Source organism: Anopheles marshallii, chromosome 2 (genome assembly GCF_943734725.1).
Source record: "Anopheles marshallii chromosome 2, idAnoMarsDA_429_01, whole genome shotgun sequence".
In the NCBI taxonomy this organism is placed as follows: Eukaryota; Metazoa; Arthropoda; class Insecta; order Diptera; family Culicidae; genus Anopheles; species Anopheles marshallii.
The window spans coordinates 46,987,389-47,005,626 of NC_071326.1; the positions used below are offsets into that span (position 1 = coordinate 46,987,389).

The window sequence follows — 18,238 nt, forward strand, 5'->3', positions numbered from 1 at the left end:
CCCACCGCAAACCGACCCTGACTTATGCTGCACCCGATGGTACTGAGGTATCTGTGGAAGTTTCAACCATTGATTGGCGATGACTTATAGCCATCCCTTGTGCCGAGATGTTCTTCAATGCCATCTGGCCGATCCGTTCCGAAAGGAATACTCGCGGTGTTTGCGGTGTCTGTTTGATTTCTCTTGGGGGGTATGGAGAAAGTTAAGCATTATTCGTGCTGTATTGTACAGGTTATGCAACGATGGTTCGATTTCCATCGAGGCGTAAAGGTAAAAACGTTGTCGGTTTTTTGCACACGTTCGGGTAAAGATTAGGTACTACACGTGAAAGTCGAATAGCCGTTGTGTTTTGCGTTGTGAAACAAATGTGGCGCTTATACAAACATGTTAAACATCATGAAACCTAATAACTTATGAGTCACATTTCAAAGCGCATTAAAGGTGCCTCATTTAAAATGTGTTCCCAAAATGTATTTCTCCGAAAAGTGTCGTCGTGAGTAAAGAATACCACCAAGGGTGGTAACTTTTCCGGCGCATCTGGCCCCATAAATGGAACCTCATGTTTCGTTAACATTTTGAAAGCAAACGCACCGAAGTGTATCCTTGGGCCCTTAAGCTTCAATGCACATTTGCACCTTTACCGAGCTTACTTATCGCCACCACGGTCAACTGCATTTCAGCCTAAAAGGCTTTCTTCCACCGCACCGTTCCGGTCGTTCTTCCGGTATTAAAAACGTAAGGTTTTGAAACAATTTGTGGAAGAAAAAAAGTGTTGTAAACATTAACTTATTGCAATTAAGTAGTAAATAACATGCGAAAACATATGTTTTATTGTAGCAGTTCGTATTTCAGCCGATGTTGTGGGGTTGTTTGGAGAGATAGTTGGTTCTCTTCGCATGTCTACACAACATTGTTCAGGTTGTCGTCAATAACTATGTCCGTGCCGTAATTTAAACGGTACATTACGAGTTAACTCCACGGCATAAGTTAATCACATAGTCATAAAGTCACGCGTCACATGTATGGAATAAACGGCATCGCTAAAAATATAAAATATAACAAAAATCTTATCTTAATCGCTATGAAATGTAATAAATGATCAGTCAAATATTACTAACTTTAAAGCAGCTTTCATTACATATTGAAACAGCATTAGCTCTAACTACTGCCATGTAATGTATCTATTAGAAACATTTACAGCAATTAGAAAGGGTTTAGGTGTTTAGATAAAGCTTAGTGAAAGTTTATGCTATGAACCAGTCCGATTGAAATTCAGATTCATAATCTGAAATCAACACATAAAACGAGTAGATACTCGTATAGTAACAAACAAATCATCACCTTTTTTATGAATAGCTGCTAGAAAAGCGATGTTGATCATTCCATATAGCAAATGTTTTAAGGCCTAAAAATAATAGCGAAACCACGTGGATGTAGGCCAGCCTTCTTTGTCTCTACACGCTCAGTACTTCAAACACGTCGTAGAAAAGCATTTGTCAGCACTCAAAGCTGCAGCAATATGTTTGGCTTTTCTCGGAGTAAAAAGGCTTGTCGAAAATGGCTGCTGTAAAGACTACTGTAGGCGAAGATTGAAATAAGACAACTCATTCTTCTTATTTACCTACCAGCCCTAACACCACAATTCACGATGGTTCAAAGCCGGTCGAAGTACGTGACGTCCGCTTCGTAACTTTTTGGAAGTATGTTCTGAATACTAGTGAAGTACTCCTATTTTTCATTTCTTGTAAAAAAAAACAACAGCTTTATTAAGATGCTTTTAATAATATTATCAATCACTCTTCGTTGTTTCTTTACCGGCACAATACCATCAAGAGGTTTGCCATTGCTGGCATTCTTGTGACTTTATTTACCCGTAGCAGGATAGTCCGCCTTTCGTTCGTATGTGATTGGTCCGGATGGGATTTTGAACCTGTCCTGTCGTGTAAAGACTGCGCACCGTTACTAAATACACCACCCCACCACCTTTAGTAATCATTATGAAACCCAAAGTTAATGACCTTTTGACACTATCAATTGATTTGCTGCATCAATAGACAGAAAATATTGACAAATTTTTACTATGATTTAAAAATAAGTTCCACTGAACAGTTGCAATATTCACACGACATAAAAAAAGTCCTAAGACAAACTGTTGTCAGTTTGATACGTAATACAAAGGAGCGAAGAGTTGAGAGAAACACAATACAATGCTTGCATCGTCAAGGCTCATAGCTCCGGATAAAATCATTGAGGAAAGCAATTTAAATTGAAGGAAATATGTTTTGATGAATTTCCGCACCGCATATCTTCATTTTTGAAAACACAGATTTAGCTAGGTTTCCTACAAAGTTATGGCTGAAATTTTTTTGTAGTTCAGGTTTTTAAAAAAATATTTTTTCATCTCTTTAGTCTAGTCTTCCTATGAAAAATAAAAAAAAAAAATTCTTGCTTGTTTTTCTACAAAAACATTATACATTCACAAAAATGCACTTTTCGAAATGTTGCATGCATTGTGCATTCGGCATGCGCGCCCATGTCGTATCAACGATGCGAAAGGATTAACATAAGTATTCAATTTTGATCTGGATGAATATTCAATACGAATATTTGATTACCTTCACTTCCGGCCTTGTACGGAACCATCCCAAATGGAAGAGCAGCGAGCCACCAGGAAATAAAGAAATTTGTACCGGTTCGCCATTGCCCCAAAATCAAACAACGCAAGCTAATACGATTCGCGTCTATTTTCTAGTTCATAATGGCAAATATTGATTTATAAACGATGGCCGACACTCATTCATACGGCTTTTGTGAATCCAAATATGAGAGGCTAATGAATAAGAGGTTTCGATGTTGACTCCATGTTTTGATATTGTGTTTTATAGTCGCTTTGTTTAACGGAAAGTTAGTTTTTCGACGTGAGTAATACGGAAAAACCGCTACTCCAGTCCACATCATCCAAGTAAATCAAAAATAGAAATTGAAACCCAAAAAATACGTGGATTGTAATTGATTTAACAATGAAAAATTAATGATAAAGAATTGAATTCTATTACCTCTATCAACTACAACATGTTTTATCAATTAGGATCAATGATGTGTCGTTTACGACATCATATTGCTACCGTGTACAGAATACTGGCTGTCTTCCCGTCGCTTTAGCGGCGCAACACAACCTCAAGAGACCTGCCATTTCTGACTTTATTTTACTGTGTTTACCCATGTGTTGGATAGTCAGTATTTTGTACGGGAAATTGGTTAAGGATGGGATTTAATTTATTATTACTATGATTTATTCATCAATTGTTTGCCACTCGGGATTTACAAACATTAATAACGAAAATAATCCCTAAACTAACAAACAACAAAATTACAATAAGCAACAGGAGTTGAAGTATACTCATAGCCATGACAATGAACATAGAAAACAAAAAGAGAAAGGAATAAGGGACAAAACAGACACAGGAGAAAGAAACAAAACAGAAGAAAATTACTGATGAAAAGTAAAGGATGACAGATGAAACATTAGTAAATAGGATCAATTAGGTTGACAGACGGAAGGAAGACAGAGAGATGTCATGAGAGAATGGATATTGAAATGCCAGAAATAAGCTATAAAAGGAGAACCTAAGCGACTACGCTACGCGCTGGAACTATTAGCGCAGGACTAACGAGGATTAGCGGAGGATTTTGTAAACGAAATACCACACCGCTCTGATACTTACGAGCATGATGACTCGTTCGCTTGTTAGTGAGCTTAGTACAGTATCGGGGAAAATGCCGTAGAAACTACCTGTTTTATCATTTTCATCATCAAACTACCACCATTCTGCATTTTTCCCTTTCCGCATGATTATCACTAATTATAACTAGAGATCTACTATTAACTTTCACTGCCGCATTAGGAATCCGTACAGGGATTGATAGTGTAGGTATATCGAATGAAAAGCCGTCTTATGCCATTTATTTAACGGGAAATGTTAAACAATTTAAATTTAATAATTGAAATTGTACATCAAAAAATCAAACGAAATCAAGCTAATGTTAGTTCCGTCTTCAATTGTCTTGGTATATGCGAGTTAGGCTAACGATCGCTAACGAACTCATAACTCCCTCGCACTCAGCTTACACCATTTAGTAGTATGTATACTAAAATGAGTTAATAAACAAGCAGAACGGAAAGAAAGTTCGCCATTAACACATAACAAATAACATGTCCATATCCACCATAATAAAACATATGCATTGAACGATTCTTGTGTTCTTTATTTTAATGTTTTCCTCATAACAATGTGCTAGCTTTGTAAACTAGCCGGTTGAAATCGGCAATGATCTATTTGCTTTGGATTGTAAAGTGAATTGTGTTGGAATTGCTACGCTACGACACAAATCTCGTAACTGCCGGTATCTTTAGAGCTTGCGGAAAATGCACTACAAACTACGTTGTTATTATGGGAATCGGTGTAACACGGGGTGAGATTTGAGAATTAGGTTTTGTTTGGTTGTGTTTTCTCGTTATCATGCCAAGTTGCAAAATTTGCCCTTTTTTCTAAATGAATGTTTATCGTTTCAGTCAACAAGGAGTGTGCCGGGAATATCGGTGCTGTTTGTATTGCATACTCTTTTCGTTAATTTCGTTTGCACTATAGCTTCACGCACTGCAGTTTAATGATTAACCAACAATCTCATCCACAAACCCCATATACACATTCTATGAAAAAAGTTAACTTTCGAGTTCCGATTATGGTGCAACACTTCTCTACCACTAGTCCGCTTATATGCGCAGCCACTGTCGCATGGCGCATCGGTTTTGTTTGGTGTAATGGTTCAGCATCGAAGCTACTGTCGGTTTCACCAGAAAACACTATTGAAATGCACGATTTAGAACGCTCGAAGAGAAATCAACTATCAGAATACGTCTAGTATTGTAGGAAAATATTGTGTGATTAGCAAACAATAAATTAAAAAGAAAACTCAACACTATCCACATGTGGTGAACGCGACTTTCGCTCAAATCTCATTATAAGAAACCTTGCTTCAACCTGGCACAAAATGTCAGGTTGAAACATGTAAATAATTAACACTAAAGCTAACACAATAGTAACAATTAGGTAGAGATAAAGCTACGGACCTCATGCATTCGATAGTGCTGACAAACGGCCAATCGATTCACGCTTGATTTTGTTTGTGGCCGCTTAAAAATATAGTACCATCAAGAATTTATCGCCTTTAAAGACGACATAGAATCATTGCTTATGACGCACTCAAAGATATCACATTTTCTCAGTGTGCAAACTAATTGGTACATAAGTTATCAGACTCAAAAAACACCTTTAACCGAAATCTTCGATGTGGAGACTTTTTCTCAACAGTGTGTGTGTGTATTGATTTTTCGTATTTTACTCTCTCCACTATTTTTGCGTAGTAGCGACATACACCTATTACATGGTTCTGCTTCTACATCACTTTACACGAATCCACATAGTCTTCTTACACCACAAACCTGGCAAAAAGGACAATAATTTCATACCGATACCGACCTGTCCATTACATTACTACGCTCCTCCATTCACAGCAGATGCTACCCCCATTAGTTGCAATCTTGTTTTTCCCTTTTTTTCTTGTTGCCATTTTCGATCGTAATAGAAAAGCAAAAATCAAAAGAAACAATAAATATAATTATAGATATAACCTTCGAATAATAATTTAGTGCGTTACCAACCCGCGCGCTCTTACGAATTATGTTTGCCTCTGTATTCTTGTACTCCGGCATATATTCATGCATTTTTTTTTTGCAAGCATTTAACCTTTGAGCGGACAGCCTTGCTTTACGTTCATTACGAACCGCCGCTTTTTTGCCATTTGTCTAGTCCAATCTGCCACAACTGTTTATGAACGCACATCCCTTCTTCCGTTCAGTTGATCCCTGAGAATGCGTTACATAGCGGTACTAACATTTGCTAAATGATTCCGATACCTTTGCTCCAATTTTAGATGGCGAAGTGTACCTTCTGCGCTCCATTACCAACTAATCTCTGTAAAGAATGTTCGTTTTGTATTTTTTCTATCATGCTTGGGTTACTTTCTCCGTGCATCCAAACGCTTCAAACCTCTCGCTATATTGTCGTCTCAAGGTTAATACTCAAAAGGATGCTCTGACGAACGCTGCACACACGAGATGGCGGATTGTATATTGTGGCCGATAAATATGATTTAGCGTCATATTAGACTTTTCCTAGGTAGCAGTAATTTGGCGGGCAAGGGTTTTCAAAGCGTTTACTTTGTTTCTCTTTCCTAGCTATCGCCTACCAAAACAGTGCGCAGATAGTTCAGGTAACAGCAACGGGCAACAATGCAATTCCGCGGGATATTCGTAGTACACTTGAGAGTAACTAACGAAATTGTCAGATTTTCGCATAACGAGTGAGCACTATTTTAACAAGATGCGTATTTCGTGTCACTACTGGAGAAATCTATCCATGCGACATAGGTTTATAACCTTTAACCTTAATCTAACTTAACCTTAAGCCTGTGCCCATCATTGACATACTGTCTGACTCTATTTAAGGCTGGTTCGAGGGAGGATTCGCCTAATAGTGCAAACACCTGCTGTACAACCTAATCAACATTAGTGTCAATGCATGCCATTTTAGTTGATAGGGAATGCCTCGAACAAACGCCACTAAAATTATCAATTAATATTGATAAAAGTTAATCGCCCTCGTAGATTAAGCGCCGTTTATCCTGCTTGGAGCTGTATTCTTCTTCCGCAGTTTACGTCGTGTGCAAAGATCTTGCGAATATCTCATTAGCCTGAATTCAAATCCGTAAGTTCCACTGAGTTTAAAAGCATCCACCTTAAGTAGAGTCAGACACTATGTAAATGATGAGCAAAGGCTTAAGATTATGAACCGAATTCGAAGCATGGATTTCTCCAGTGACATGGAAAATTGCAACTTGTTAAATTTGTCAGACTTGTTATCCGAAAATTCGACAATTTATTCCCGCTTACTTTCATGAATCCGATAAAAAAGAGGCCCTTCGGCTCGGAATCATTTGTATATATAGAGCGCGATCACTACCGCTCTCTACCGGAACTAACCGCTACTTCCCTGACGTTCAGGGATGTCAAACTGATTTGACAGTACATTTCCCCACATCTTTACTAAGTGGACACTCTTTCTTTCCAGCACTCTGGCGCTAATGATTAGTAGTTACGATTGCCATAGCTTCGACTTCCGCTGCTACTACTGCTATTTAGCGTGGTGCCGGCACCATTCCCGTCACCGCCAGCCATAAGAGAAATGTTGTAATTTGATGATGGCCTCGAGCGTGTGTCCAGGTACGCTTCATCATCGTCGTCATCGTCGTCTTCGTCGTCTTCAAGCACCGGTGCTGGTGAATGCGATCCATACAAAGCGTGCTCCTCATCATCCTCTTCGGAAAGCAGATGATGGCGATTTCGGATCACGTTTGAGCGCTTACTCGGCGGCGAATCGAGCACGGAATCGGGACTTTCCAAATCATCTTCACAATCGTTCAGGCTGTGATTGCTGCCACTGCCCGGACTGCCCGGAGGACTGAGGGCCGAACGGATGCGTTGCTTCGAATCGGACAAAAACATTGAGATTCGCTCTTTGCCAAACATCAGCAGGAACGTTTTAATCAGATCGGTCGATCGTTCTTCCCATTTGGTAATGAAATCATCCTTGCCTTTTCGCACCTTATCCTTCAATTCGACCATTTTGTTTTGGAAGCGGAACTTTTTCTCCGACAGGAACGACACGTTTAGCTCCTTGGCTGTGTATCCACGGGCCAGATTGCGACGCACATAAATATCGTAATCCTTCACGATTCGTGCCACTATGTCCGATGTAGACACACCTTCCGTTCGTTCGGTGGCCACAAACATGCCTTTGGCCTTGATCTTTGCATACACGTCATTGCAATCGTCCGTGCTGTAAGGTATTTCATCGTGAGCCACAAAATCAATTTTATTCGTTTCTATAAACTCATCGTCCAACTCCCAGGGAGCATCTCGTACAATCTGAAAGTGCAACATTAAAACAAATTATTACCCAGTGTCATTACTCAAATCTTTCGTTAAGCGTATGCTAATAAAAATGACTTCAACACTGAATGGAACCATCACACAATCGGCATTTATGTCATAAAAAACAGAATTATGACGCAGATGCAAAGCATTTGCGAAGTATTTGCGAAACCAAATGGCAACATCTTCGAGATGTTGCTGCGTCAATTTAATAGAGCTACAACATTAAATCACGAGGACCTCGAGACTACTGGGGGCCACCAACCAATTGACGATCGTATGATCGACTCTTTTGAGGACCGGTCGCAGTGTACATTTTTTACGCCTGAGAGAAACCATGTGAGAAGGATGATTTGCGTGGCAAAACTCGTGTCCCTCTTTGACCATCCATTTCAATTGAGCAATTTCGCTCAATTCCATTCAATCGTGATCACTTCCGGCAAACGTGTCACAAAACGCCACAAGCCGTTTGTACGACACATTATTCTAGTTTGGTTGATTGCGGCCAACGCCTTGTGTTTTGTGTGTTGCTTCACTAATCATGCCACCACCCATCGCCCGGACGACAATTACCTCATCAACGTAGCGACAGTGTCGAACCGCTTCGTAACGCTCCTCATCGTTCATCACCGTTCGACCCTTCCGGCTGTGGGTCAGTTTATCGTTGCAAACTCCAACGATCAGGTACACGTTGGGAAAGACGTTTTTGGCCTGAAAAAAGAATACAACCGTTAGGCATGGTGTTACCGTTGACGAAACATTTTGTTCTAGGGCGATTCTGATGTTTTAATCATCGGGGAATGGCCGAGTTATTAAAACACGGTGCACTTACCTGCATCAGCTGTCTCGCATGTCCCTGGTGGAAAAGGTCATAAATACCGTCTGCGTACACTCGAATCATACGTGGCGCAGTTCCTGAACGGGCCATCTGGTAGGTTATTTTCTGTGAATAATCGCATCGCTCGCGCTCCCTTATAGCGTCCAATTCTGTGGAGTATGGTGCCTGTTTGCAGATGGTCTGTGAAGTGTAACAAAAAACAGCATATTACCATTCGATTACCAAAGCCATTAAATGACGATCCATGTGTATGATGCATATCTAATCAAAATAAATGATACAATTTTTTTGGATGCCAGTTTTTTTTACACGTCATTCTACGTGAGTTGCTCGCTGAAACCATGTTGACATCTTCCCCAAAATTGGTACCAGTGCAACGATCATACGATACCTAGTGCAATAACAACATATCAACAACGTTCGATCAACACTGGCGTCACAGTGGCTCTATTTTTAAGCATTCCATCAATTGTAGTAACAGCACGTTAAAATTAGCTACAGTTGTTTCTCTTCACAACAAACAGGGATGTTGAGTTTCGGTTTGTTGGCATTAATGGCGCATCGACTTAACCAAATGTGCACTGCGAGTAGCTAAACTCTCGCCAAATAGCATGACATTTAGTGTACCATTGATAACATTATGGAATCCATCATGGACACTACACGTGACGCAGTGCAACAAGAGGTAACAAAGGAAGGGTTTTTTTTTAATACATTTTGCTTTCATCTACTTTTCATTTCTGTTATGTAGCTGGTTGTCTTTCGCTGGTTGTTTTTAATTCTTCCTTCCACACAACTATAATGTTAGACCTTTGACCGCCCATGCACGCATGGTTTCACTCTGTGCGGTTTTTACAGCTGAGTTGGAAGTAATAGTTCCAACTCACAACCACATCGTGTTGCTGTCGCAACGTGGACGTGATGGCATTGAGTGACCGTATGTACCAATGAAAAAAGCGATAATCTTTTAAACTATTATTTTTACGCTGTTTTTTTTTTTAAGATTATTAAGAAAAAAAGTCATCCAACCAAATCCCATTGAAAGAACACACACACAGTTTGGTGTAGATAATAAGTGAACAAATTCTTAGCTTCTGATTAGAGTAGCTACCCGGACAAGCTCACGCGGAACAGAACGGAAGACGATTAGCAACATCCTACTTCTGGCTAAGCGATAATTATCTCCCTAATGGTCGTTGAAGGTAAAGCGCTCAAAGATTAGACTCTTTCATTTAAACTGATACCCGCAATGACCTTGTTCTACAGTAGCTCGCTCTAAGTACCCGGCGATGGTAGCGCCATGATAAAATACTTAAGATATCAACAATATCTGCACTGTTATTGCTGTTTGCGACGATATGAATCAGTAACCATCAAGGTATAAACGAATGAAGGATAAAACAGAATTCTGATCAAATATGTTTACGTTAAAGAACAGTAACTATTAGTTTGTTGAATTCAAGCCGATGTACGGGATAGTTCTGTAATCTATATTTGTACAATCCACTGTTCCATCCCTTTAGTGCACAAAGGCAACAATATATAGGAGTATCAAACCATAAACATTATGAAAAACAAAGATGCAGAATAGCTCAAAACTAGTAACTCTATTCTTATATCATTCATGTTCCGGCATTATATGAACTCGAACATACGAACCAATGCATGTTGGTGTCGAAAAATGCGCTTAATGTTTCCAATGTATAATAATGATGTCAGGTGGTGCATGAGAAGGATTGCATAAATTGGCAACAATTCCGCACTGAAACCTACATCTTCAGCAATGCACATAACCCTGTTCACGCTTTACATGATGTACAATATTTCTATTTTTGTACAGGAAAAACTTATGTTTTGTGATATTACTATCACACTATATAATTCTACCACTGTTTAATATATTATTTGCTTCTGCTTCGAAACATCATCATCCTGTAACTGTAATCCTTTTAATTTCTTAGAATTGCGAACTTACGTCCAATCGTTGCACGGGGATGGTGACAGGACCATCTGGGCTCTCAGTTGGCAAATAGTTGGGTGCCATCGTGGTTTTTGTGTAGAAGAGATTATGGTTTCTTTGCCACCTTTAATTTGCTTGCTCAGTTAGTAAAAGGAACTGATAACGTTTCACTAAATGTATACCAAATTGCTTGTTCCACACGGGATGCACTTTCACTACCGATACCCACACAACAGTCAATGGAACGCGGCACTAAACATCACAATACTGCCGAAAGTTCCACGTTTACTGCGATGCACAAATGTTGTGCTGGTGTGAATAATACTGATGCTGGAATACGTCGTAACTGTGGTGGAACATCCACGTAATCACTGTAACACCGATTCGATTGCGATTTTAGATACCACTGCAGTAAAGAAGCCTCAAAAATGTGACCTCTTTTTGTTAGACAACGAAACAAAATCGCCTAACACATGCGAGGGCCACTGCTTACGTTTGCGACTGCTGTACGTGAAAAACTGTGCAACTTTCGCATCGGAATGTCGGCTGCACTCCACACGAAGCGAGGTGTCCCACGGTAAAATCAAACTACCGTACACGTACCACACCGTATGGATATCGTCGTGCTGTGTGTAGCGTGTGCGGCGTCCGTGCGTTTAGTTTCAAATCCAACTATTAGACTGACGGACAGTGAACCACCACCCGTTCGCATTCGCAGTCACGGAAAAACTGTTTCCGATGAGTGGCGAAGCTGCTTGCGATAGCTCTAGCTCGAACTACCGAACGCCGGTGTGGATCGACGTCAGTGCATTAGCACTCGATGTGGTGCTGACGAGACAGGTCTGCCTTATGCGTATACGTACCATAGCAGGACGCACAGCACCAGCGGAACGGTACAAGCACACATACAAGCATCGAGAAGGCACGACCATTTTCGCGTGAGCATCGCCAACTGCGCAAGGTGCAAGGTTGCGATGTTGAGCTTTGCTCGCTCACTGCGAATAAGATCGTACGATCGGGTAAAGAGCGGGTGAAATAATCGCAAAAGGAAAATCGGTTTCTAATCCAAAGAGGAATAGTCCATTCCACTTTAAAAGTTGAGAACAAATGCTGTACGTCGTACAGCTGCATTTAACTGAATTTCAACCTAAGACAATCTTGAAATAACTCCCTTCCGCTAGTTTTATCCTACCATGACGTCATAATACTACGAACATCTCATGATCTTCGGGGCGCTACTGTATATCGGATAGCAAACACGCAGCTGCCTCGTCATCATTTGTGGTTTGCACATCCACCAAGCAAGACAAGGCGGTATTTTGATTTAACTTTCCGTTTTAGCCAGATCTTTCTTGCTGCTGCACACCACATTACATCATCACTTTTGTATGTATAAACAGAAAGTTTTTTTTTTGCATTAGCACATTAGCTATTTGTTATTAATGATATTAACCAACTCACCGACCTTCCACCAACAATAGCAATTTTCCATACTATGTACACTTGTGTCAAGTTGTTAAGTTCATATCCCCTGAAAACATATTGTTTCACACACACCAGCATAGATAATGTGAGTCATTATCCATGTCCTTTTACGTTAACATTTTCAATAATTTGGAAAGTCTTTTTCATACCCGTTTGCTTGAACCATTTACAGGCAGGATGCGATTGCCTCTTATGTACGTTTGAACCCTTGAAATGACCATCAATTATTCTTAATTATGCCTGGTCCCGCCTTCTACCGACGTAGCCACCAAGCAGCCAGTGGGTACATTTCTTATCAAATAGTCAGTTCTTATCATTTTTTAAACGGTAACACGCCCGCATGATACATATTAATGCTGATCGTATGTTACAATCTGGTGTGCTGCCTTTGTCCTTGAACTTGAAAAGTCGCAAACGTGACAAGCACGTCGTAAGCCTCATAGCACTGTTCTTCTTCGTATGCTATCGATTGGTCCGGATTCTAAAATAACTTGCAAACTCTCAGCAAGACACCTCCAAATGAACCAATCTCGATGCCGTTCATTACTTTGTTCATACTATTTCCTCTCGACGACATTTGAACTCGGGTAGCTACTTTCACGGACGAATGACGGGCAGCCGTGTGGCTTAACGCCATCGTATGGCCACTTCAATTTTCCCAGACTGCTGTTAATGTTTCATTGCTTTTTTTGCAGGGAGCATAGGATGTATTTTTCGTTTCCTTAGTCCCTTGTTGTGACACACGCTACGCTAAAAACTCCACGTCAGACTATCACCGGCACCACCCGGGGGAAATAAAACACGAAACAAAAAACAGACCGTTTTCGCACTCTCGGTCGATGTGGCGTGATCGTAAGATTGCGCAGAAAATGGTGAACGGCAAAAACAGCAAATTGCATCTTGATGGTTGTGGCAGGTGCGGAGAACCAAAGTGTAGAGCAAAAACGCCCTGAAATCTTCGTAGTCGTTCTTTTTTGTTATTTGCTGATATAAAACAACACAAAAAGGGTACAAGTGTGAATATGCAGTAGCATTATGTACAAAAAATCACACGAATTCAATTCAATTTGTATCGTAAATATTAAAACTAATATAACAACCAATGCGACGCGTTCCAACCCGCAAACACACTTTATAGCACAAAGTTTCCTAATGGTCAATATTTCTACGAGTAGCGTCGAAAGCTGGGAAGCCGTACCAGCATAACGCAATACAGAACGTTAGACAAAACAGCGGTACCGGTCTCGAATTTCTCACACACATAAATCTTAAAGTGGAAAGAAAATCACGCGATCTACGCACATGTTGCACGAGTAGCCAATCAGAGACGGCAGCGTAAGAAAGCCGCCCTCATGGGTGATGACGTCGCTCGCAGTTGGAATTTGGTCGACCTCAAAACGGAACTAACGCACGGACACATACGCACCCCCCCAAAATCAAACATACGATGAGTGTGCTGATAAGAGTTTCCGTTACGCACACGCACACAATCGCACCCTTATTGTGGAGGACCGCGTGCGCAAATTTTGTATATTGGTTTGTTTGAATAATTAATTGCACTACATACGTGTTTCATTTGCTGACTATACGCTTTTTTCTATCTGTTTTAAGTTCGCATGATCGATGATTCAGTCCCTGGCTGCACAGAATGGAATGAAACGTGTCACTATACGTATCACCCCCATGCCATGACGCAATCAGACATATACCGTGGATGTAGGCGAATACGCATAGCACATCGGTGCGCGCTGGTTATGTGTATAGCAGCACGTGTTCTTGGGGAAGAAGGGGGACAAAATACCCCAAAACGTGCTTGCGCAATCTTGTTCAGCCTAAGCTAATCGCCTTCAACATGAATAGGATGGGTGTTGGAGGCATAACACACACGCAGTAAACATCAGACCATACCCTTATATCTGATTTGTTTGGGCTGGTTTTTTATTTGAATTCGCTGGTTAAATTAAGCATGACCTTCACCAAAGGCTTTCGTTATGTTTTCATATTAAATACCGCCATATATTATTTAACTTGCTGGGTATTTGTGTCATACATATCCTTTGCCAATCAAGTTAAAACACAGTTCCGCTCATCCCCCAACAAGTAACAAAGTTTCTGCTGTGATGATCTGTCCGCATCTACGATCACTAAGCCACCCGGCCACATGAAACTAACGCTTCCTCGTGCTTCGTCAGCGCTTGAGCTCAACGCTTATCAATTTTCAAAGTTGGGGTTTCCTGCGGTTTGCTGGGTCATCTATCGTACGATGTTGTGAGCAATCCCCATTTACCCTACGCCTGACGTAACGGCGTAGTAATGCATGAAGAAAAATAAAAGGCGAACACACGAGCGAACAAATACTCGGAACACCTCCAAATCCCCAAACAGAGCGATAAGATACGTTCAACGGTTTCATTTCAGACTATCGTTTGCTAGCTTTAGATTGTCATAAAAAGTATGTGAACGCGCAATTACCATCGTACCCGAAAAATGCACCACAACTTCACGATACGATACTGCGTTCCAGTGACGTTCCGATAAGGTTACGATGATTTGTTTTCATAACATTAGCCTTTGGGGGAAAATCTCCGATTTCATCCGTATTTCTTCTTCCTTAAGCCTTCAATTCTCACGTCCATTGATAAACGTAACATTCACGACACGGTTGGTGCTAATACCTCGTGATAGCGTGTGCAATGCGTAGTAGTGGACGTGGTATGCGTTTCGTTATTTGTGTGCTCTGCTCACACTTACCACCGGTGGGCTGTGTTCGACGCCACTCGTTGCTTGTTGGCTAGCGAATCCGGATGATGTGGCCACAGAAGATGATCCATTTGACGAAAGTGATGGAGGCGATGCCGGATCGGACGAACGGGGACGTTCTGCTGCCGTTTGGCCAAAATTTACATGTCCGTTCAGCGCACCGTCATTGTTTGGTGGCCAAAAATTATCGGCATGGCCGGGTTCGATACCTTCGTCCACGATTCGGATGCTGCTGAAGCGCTTGCTGCTCCCGTTCATACTATCAGCGGTACCATCAGCTGACACGGCCGTGGCATCAACCTGTACCTGTGGCGAATGCTGTTGCTGCTCCTGCGTGGCCAATCGATCTTCCAACTCTCCGTTTGGGTCGATCGTGATCGAAACCGTCTCATCGATTGTCAAGCGACCGGTGCTGGTGTTGGCGCTGCCTGGCATATCACTCAAACTGTCACGTGGTCGTTTGCGCGACATTCTCACAGGCGTCTGCTGCGGTGTCGTGGTGAACGATGCCAGTTTAACGCCACACGTTGGTTCTTCCACGTGCCACAAAAAGGCCAGTAACAGGCTAGTGCTGGTCTGCTTTGTTCGACACCAGACGGCGTAATTGAAGCGTTATGCGACAACCAGCAGGAACTGTCTTCAAACAGGATCCGGCACTAATCCCTGTGAAAATTGAACAAGAAAGGGTAGAACCCTGCGTGTTAGGAATGGTTGTGTAGTTTTATTACATACATAATATAATTGGATAATTTATGATGAAACAACGAGACCGGGAGGAATATGGCACCAGGATTGGCAAGTTGCGTCGAAAAAGGCCAACGTTAGGCGACGGTGACAAATAATCTATTCTAATGTCATCAACCGACTGCACTATTATGAACAACATCATCGTCGAGATGCATGAACAATCTGATTGATTTAAATGGCACATGTACGGGACAGCTTCAGTAGTTTTGCTCCTATCGGTACACATGCATCCTTCATTGAACGCCACGTGATATTTTAAGCGACCTAATCCCTGAATCACAAATGAAACATTCGATTTACGAATTATTCTTAAACATTGGCGAAAATTAACGTATAACGCCTGACTAACTGGACATCGCCGTCGGAAGGTTATTCGCGACAAAGTTATCACCTTTCACATGACTGGCACGAATCGTAATCGCATTCATTAACACAAACCTAGCTAGAGCGGTGGAAGACACACAGCGCAACTAAAAATCACAAGTCAGAGCAATTATCAGAACACAGATTCAATGCTTGACTTTACACGATGCAACAGCAATCACCAGTCCGTCAGTGTCTTATCGAGAGAACATCCGCGCTTGAAATAAATATAGCAAACTTTCCGTTTCAGCACGCCCTGCTCTCATTTCTTCTGAGAGCGAAGTAACGATGGTTTAGTATCAATTTAAATTTCACCCATACGCACATAAAATTTATTAAATGGATGTGCCGGTAACACATGTCTAGATGGTATTAACAAATTGTACCGAAACAACTTTGACAACATTTGATTGCTCATGTTAGTCCGAAGATCAGTTCCGAAACGTTTAATTCGTCTTTTACTCACTCTTAAGGAGTGATTATAATCCAAAGAGTGATAAAACAGTTTTACTCACTCCTGAGTGAGTTTCTAGTCGGCAGAGAGAGTGAGAGTGAGTATAAACGCAAAAAAATGGTTAAAGGAGTCATAAAAACTCTTCGTGCTGATTTATATTCATTCACTCTCTCGAAGGATTCAAATCACTCACTCACTCTTACTCAGCGTGCACATCTCTAGTCCATATGTTTGCATTTCAATAAAATGATCCATCGGTTGAGCTACAGAGGTTTACCATAGCGGATTTGAACCATCCGCTGACGAATAGAGTGAGTGGATGACTCATACATCACACGCCGAAATCTGCTTTCCAAAAACCACGTGCCGGTTGGACTAGTTTTGTGCTTCGACTCAATATTCCCACACCAAGACCTTGCGGACCATGAACTCGGCGGACGAGGAACCAGTTCCAAACAGGCAGCAGTACTATAGCGGTTCATACTACCTCCCACCGAAAGGTGCTGGCTGACTCCTACGTAGCATGGATGATGGAATGCGGATTCCGAAGCAATTCCATCGAGGACGCATAGCTTTCCGACTTGTCTACCACACGTCCATGAATGTGCAGTCTCTGCACCCTCGTGGAACCGTTTTGTCTGAGCCAGCTATATTTTCACTATATTTTTATTTTGTCTAAGCACAATCGAGCTATATTTTCACTTTGGACCAGTCTTCACCTCGTACGCAAGATGACTACTGTTGAGTGGAAAATTGATAAGACCATTTACGATGAAATAGTTAAACATAAAGTTTTTGGAACAAAAGTTGCTAACTTTCGTAGCCATAGTTGCAGCATCTTTTTCACTGCGCTCTGCAGTTTATTCGAACGAATGTTGACGGCAGAGGAGACCGGGATGGAAAAATCGTACGATTGCGTCATACGGCCATCACGCGCAGTCAGCCGTTGTGTTGTGACGATGTTTGTATTTGTTATTACCGGCCGTATATTAACTTTTAGACAAGACGAGACCAGCGCAAAGGAGAAACTGCGTTAGGGCAAAGCCAATCCCCGTATTGGGTTGCCAGAGGTTCCGAGAACAATCGTACGATGGCTAAACTGCTGCCGCGCAATAGCAACAACACCAAAAAAAAAACCCTTCACTCGCGTGTTGGTGTGTGTACATGTGCGTGTGCTAGGGATCGATTTCTGAGTCACGCAGCAGTCGCACGTTCATAACACACGGGAAAATAGGGTTGTGGGTGACCTGTTTCCATCGATTTCTTTAATTTCACCCAGTTGTGTGATACCCATCGTCCAAAACTTTCGTGCTACAACTGCTCAAAAAATGCCCATCTATTGCTACACAGTCACTCACGGTGCTTATCACGACTTTGACCGGATCTGATCTTTAACCCGGATGCTCAGCAATGCTCCCGATTGTAGCTATTTTAGGAGTTCACTTGTTATTTAATCACCACCAGCTTCCCGTATTATTTGCAGCTGTTTAGATCTACGCTAATTTGCGATTTTTCCCACTTCTTTACCTTCCAGAACGCTGGCAAACTGGGGAGATGTTGCGGTTCACACGTCAACAC

The 18,238-nt window shown here is 41.4% G+C and overlaps 1 protein-coding gene across 1 annotated transcript; it reads right to left on the bottom strand.

Moving 5' to 3' along the window:
* Positions 1-7,207: 7,207 nt before the first annotated feature.
* LOC128719303 (choline-phosphate cytidylyltransferase B-like) lies at positions 7,208-15,567 on the bottom strand. Its single transcript, XM_053812928.1, has 4 exons — positions 15,088-15,567; positions 8,886-9,071; positions 8,627-8,764; positions 7,208-8,047 (listed from the first exon to the last, which is right to left on the bottom strand). The coding sequence occupies exons 1-4, from the start codon at positions 15,565-15,567 to the stop codon at positions 7,208-7,210; spliced, it is 1,644 nt and encodes a 547-aa protein (XP_053668903.1).
* Between the last annotated feature and the right edge of the window lie 2,671 nt (positions 15,568-18,238).

What these genes read in the sequence shown, in the direction of transcription:
- LOC128719303 (XM_053812928.1), bottom strand. Translation starts at nt 15,567, where the DNA reads ATGTCGCGCAAACGACCACGTGACAGTTTGAGTGATATGCCAGGCAGC. An exon ending in TCGAACACAGCCCACCGGTG is followed by an intron (nt 9,072 to 15,087) that starts GTAAGTGTGAGC and finishes TACACTTCACAG; the next exon opens with ACCATCTGCAAACAGGCACC. An exon ending in ATGCGAGACAGCTGATGCAG is followed by an intron (nt 8,765 to 8,885) that starts GTAAGTGCACCG and finishes TTCTTTTTTCAG; the next exon opens with GCCAAAAACGTCTTTCCCAA.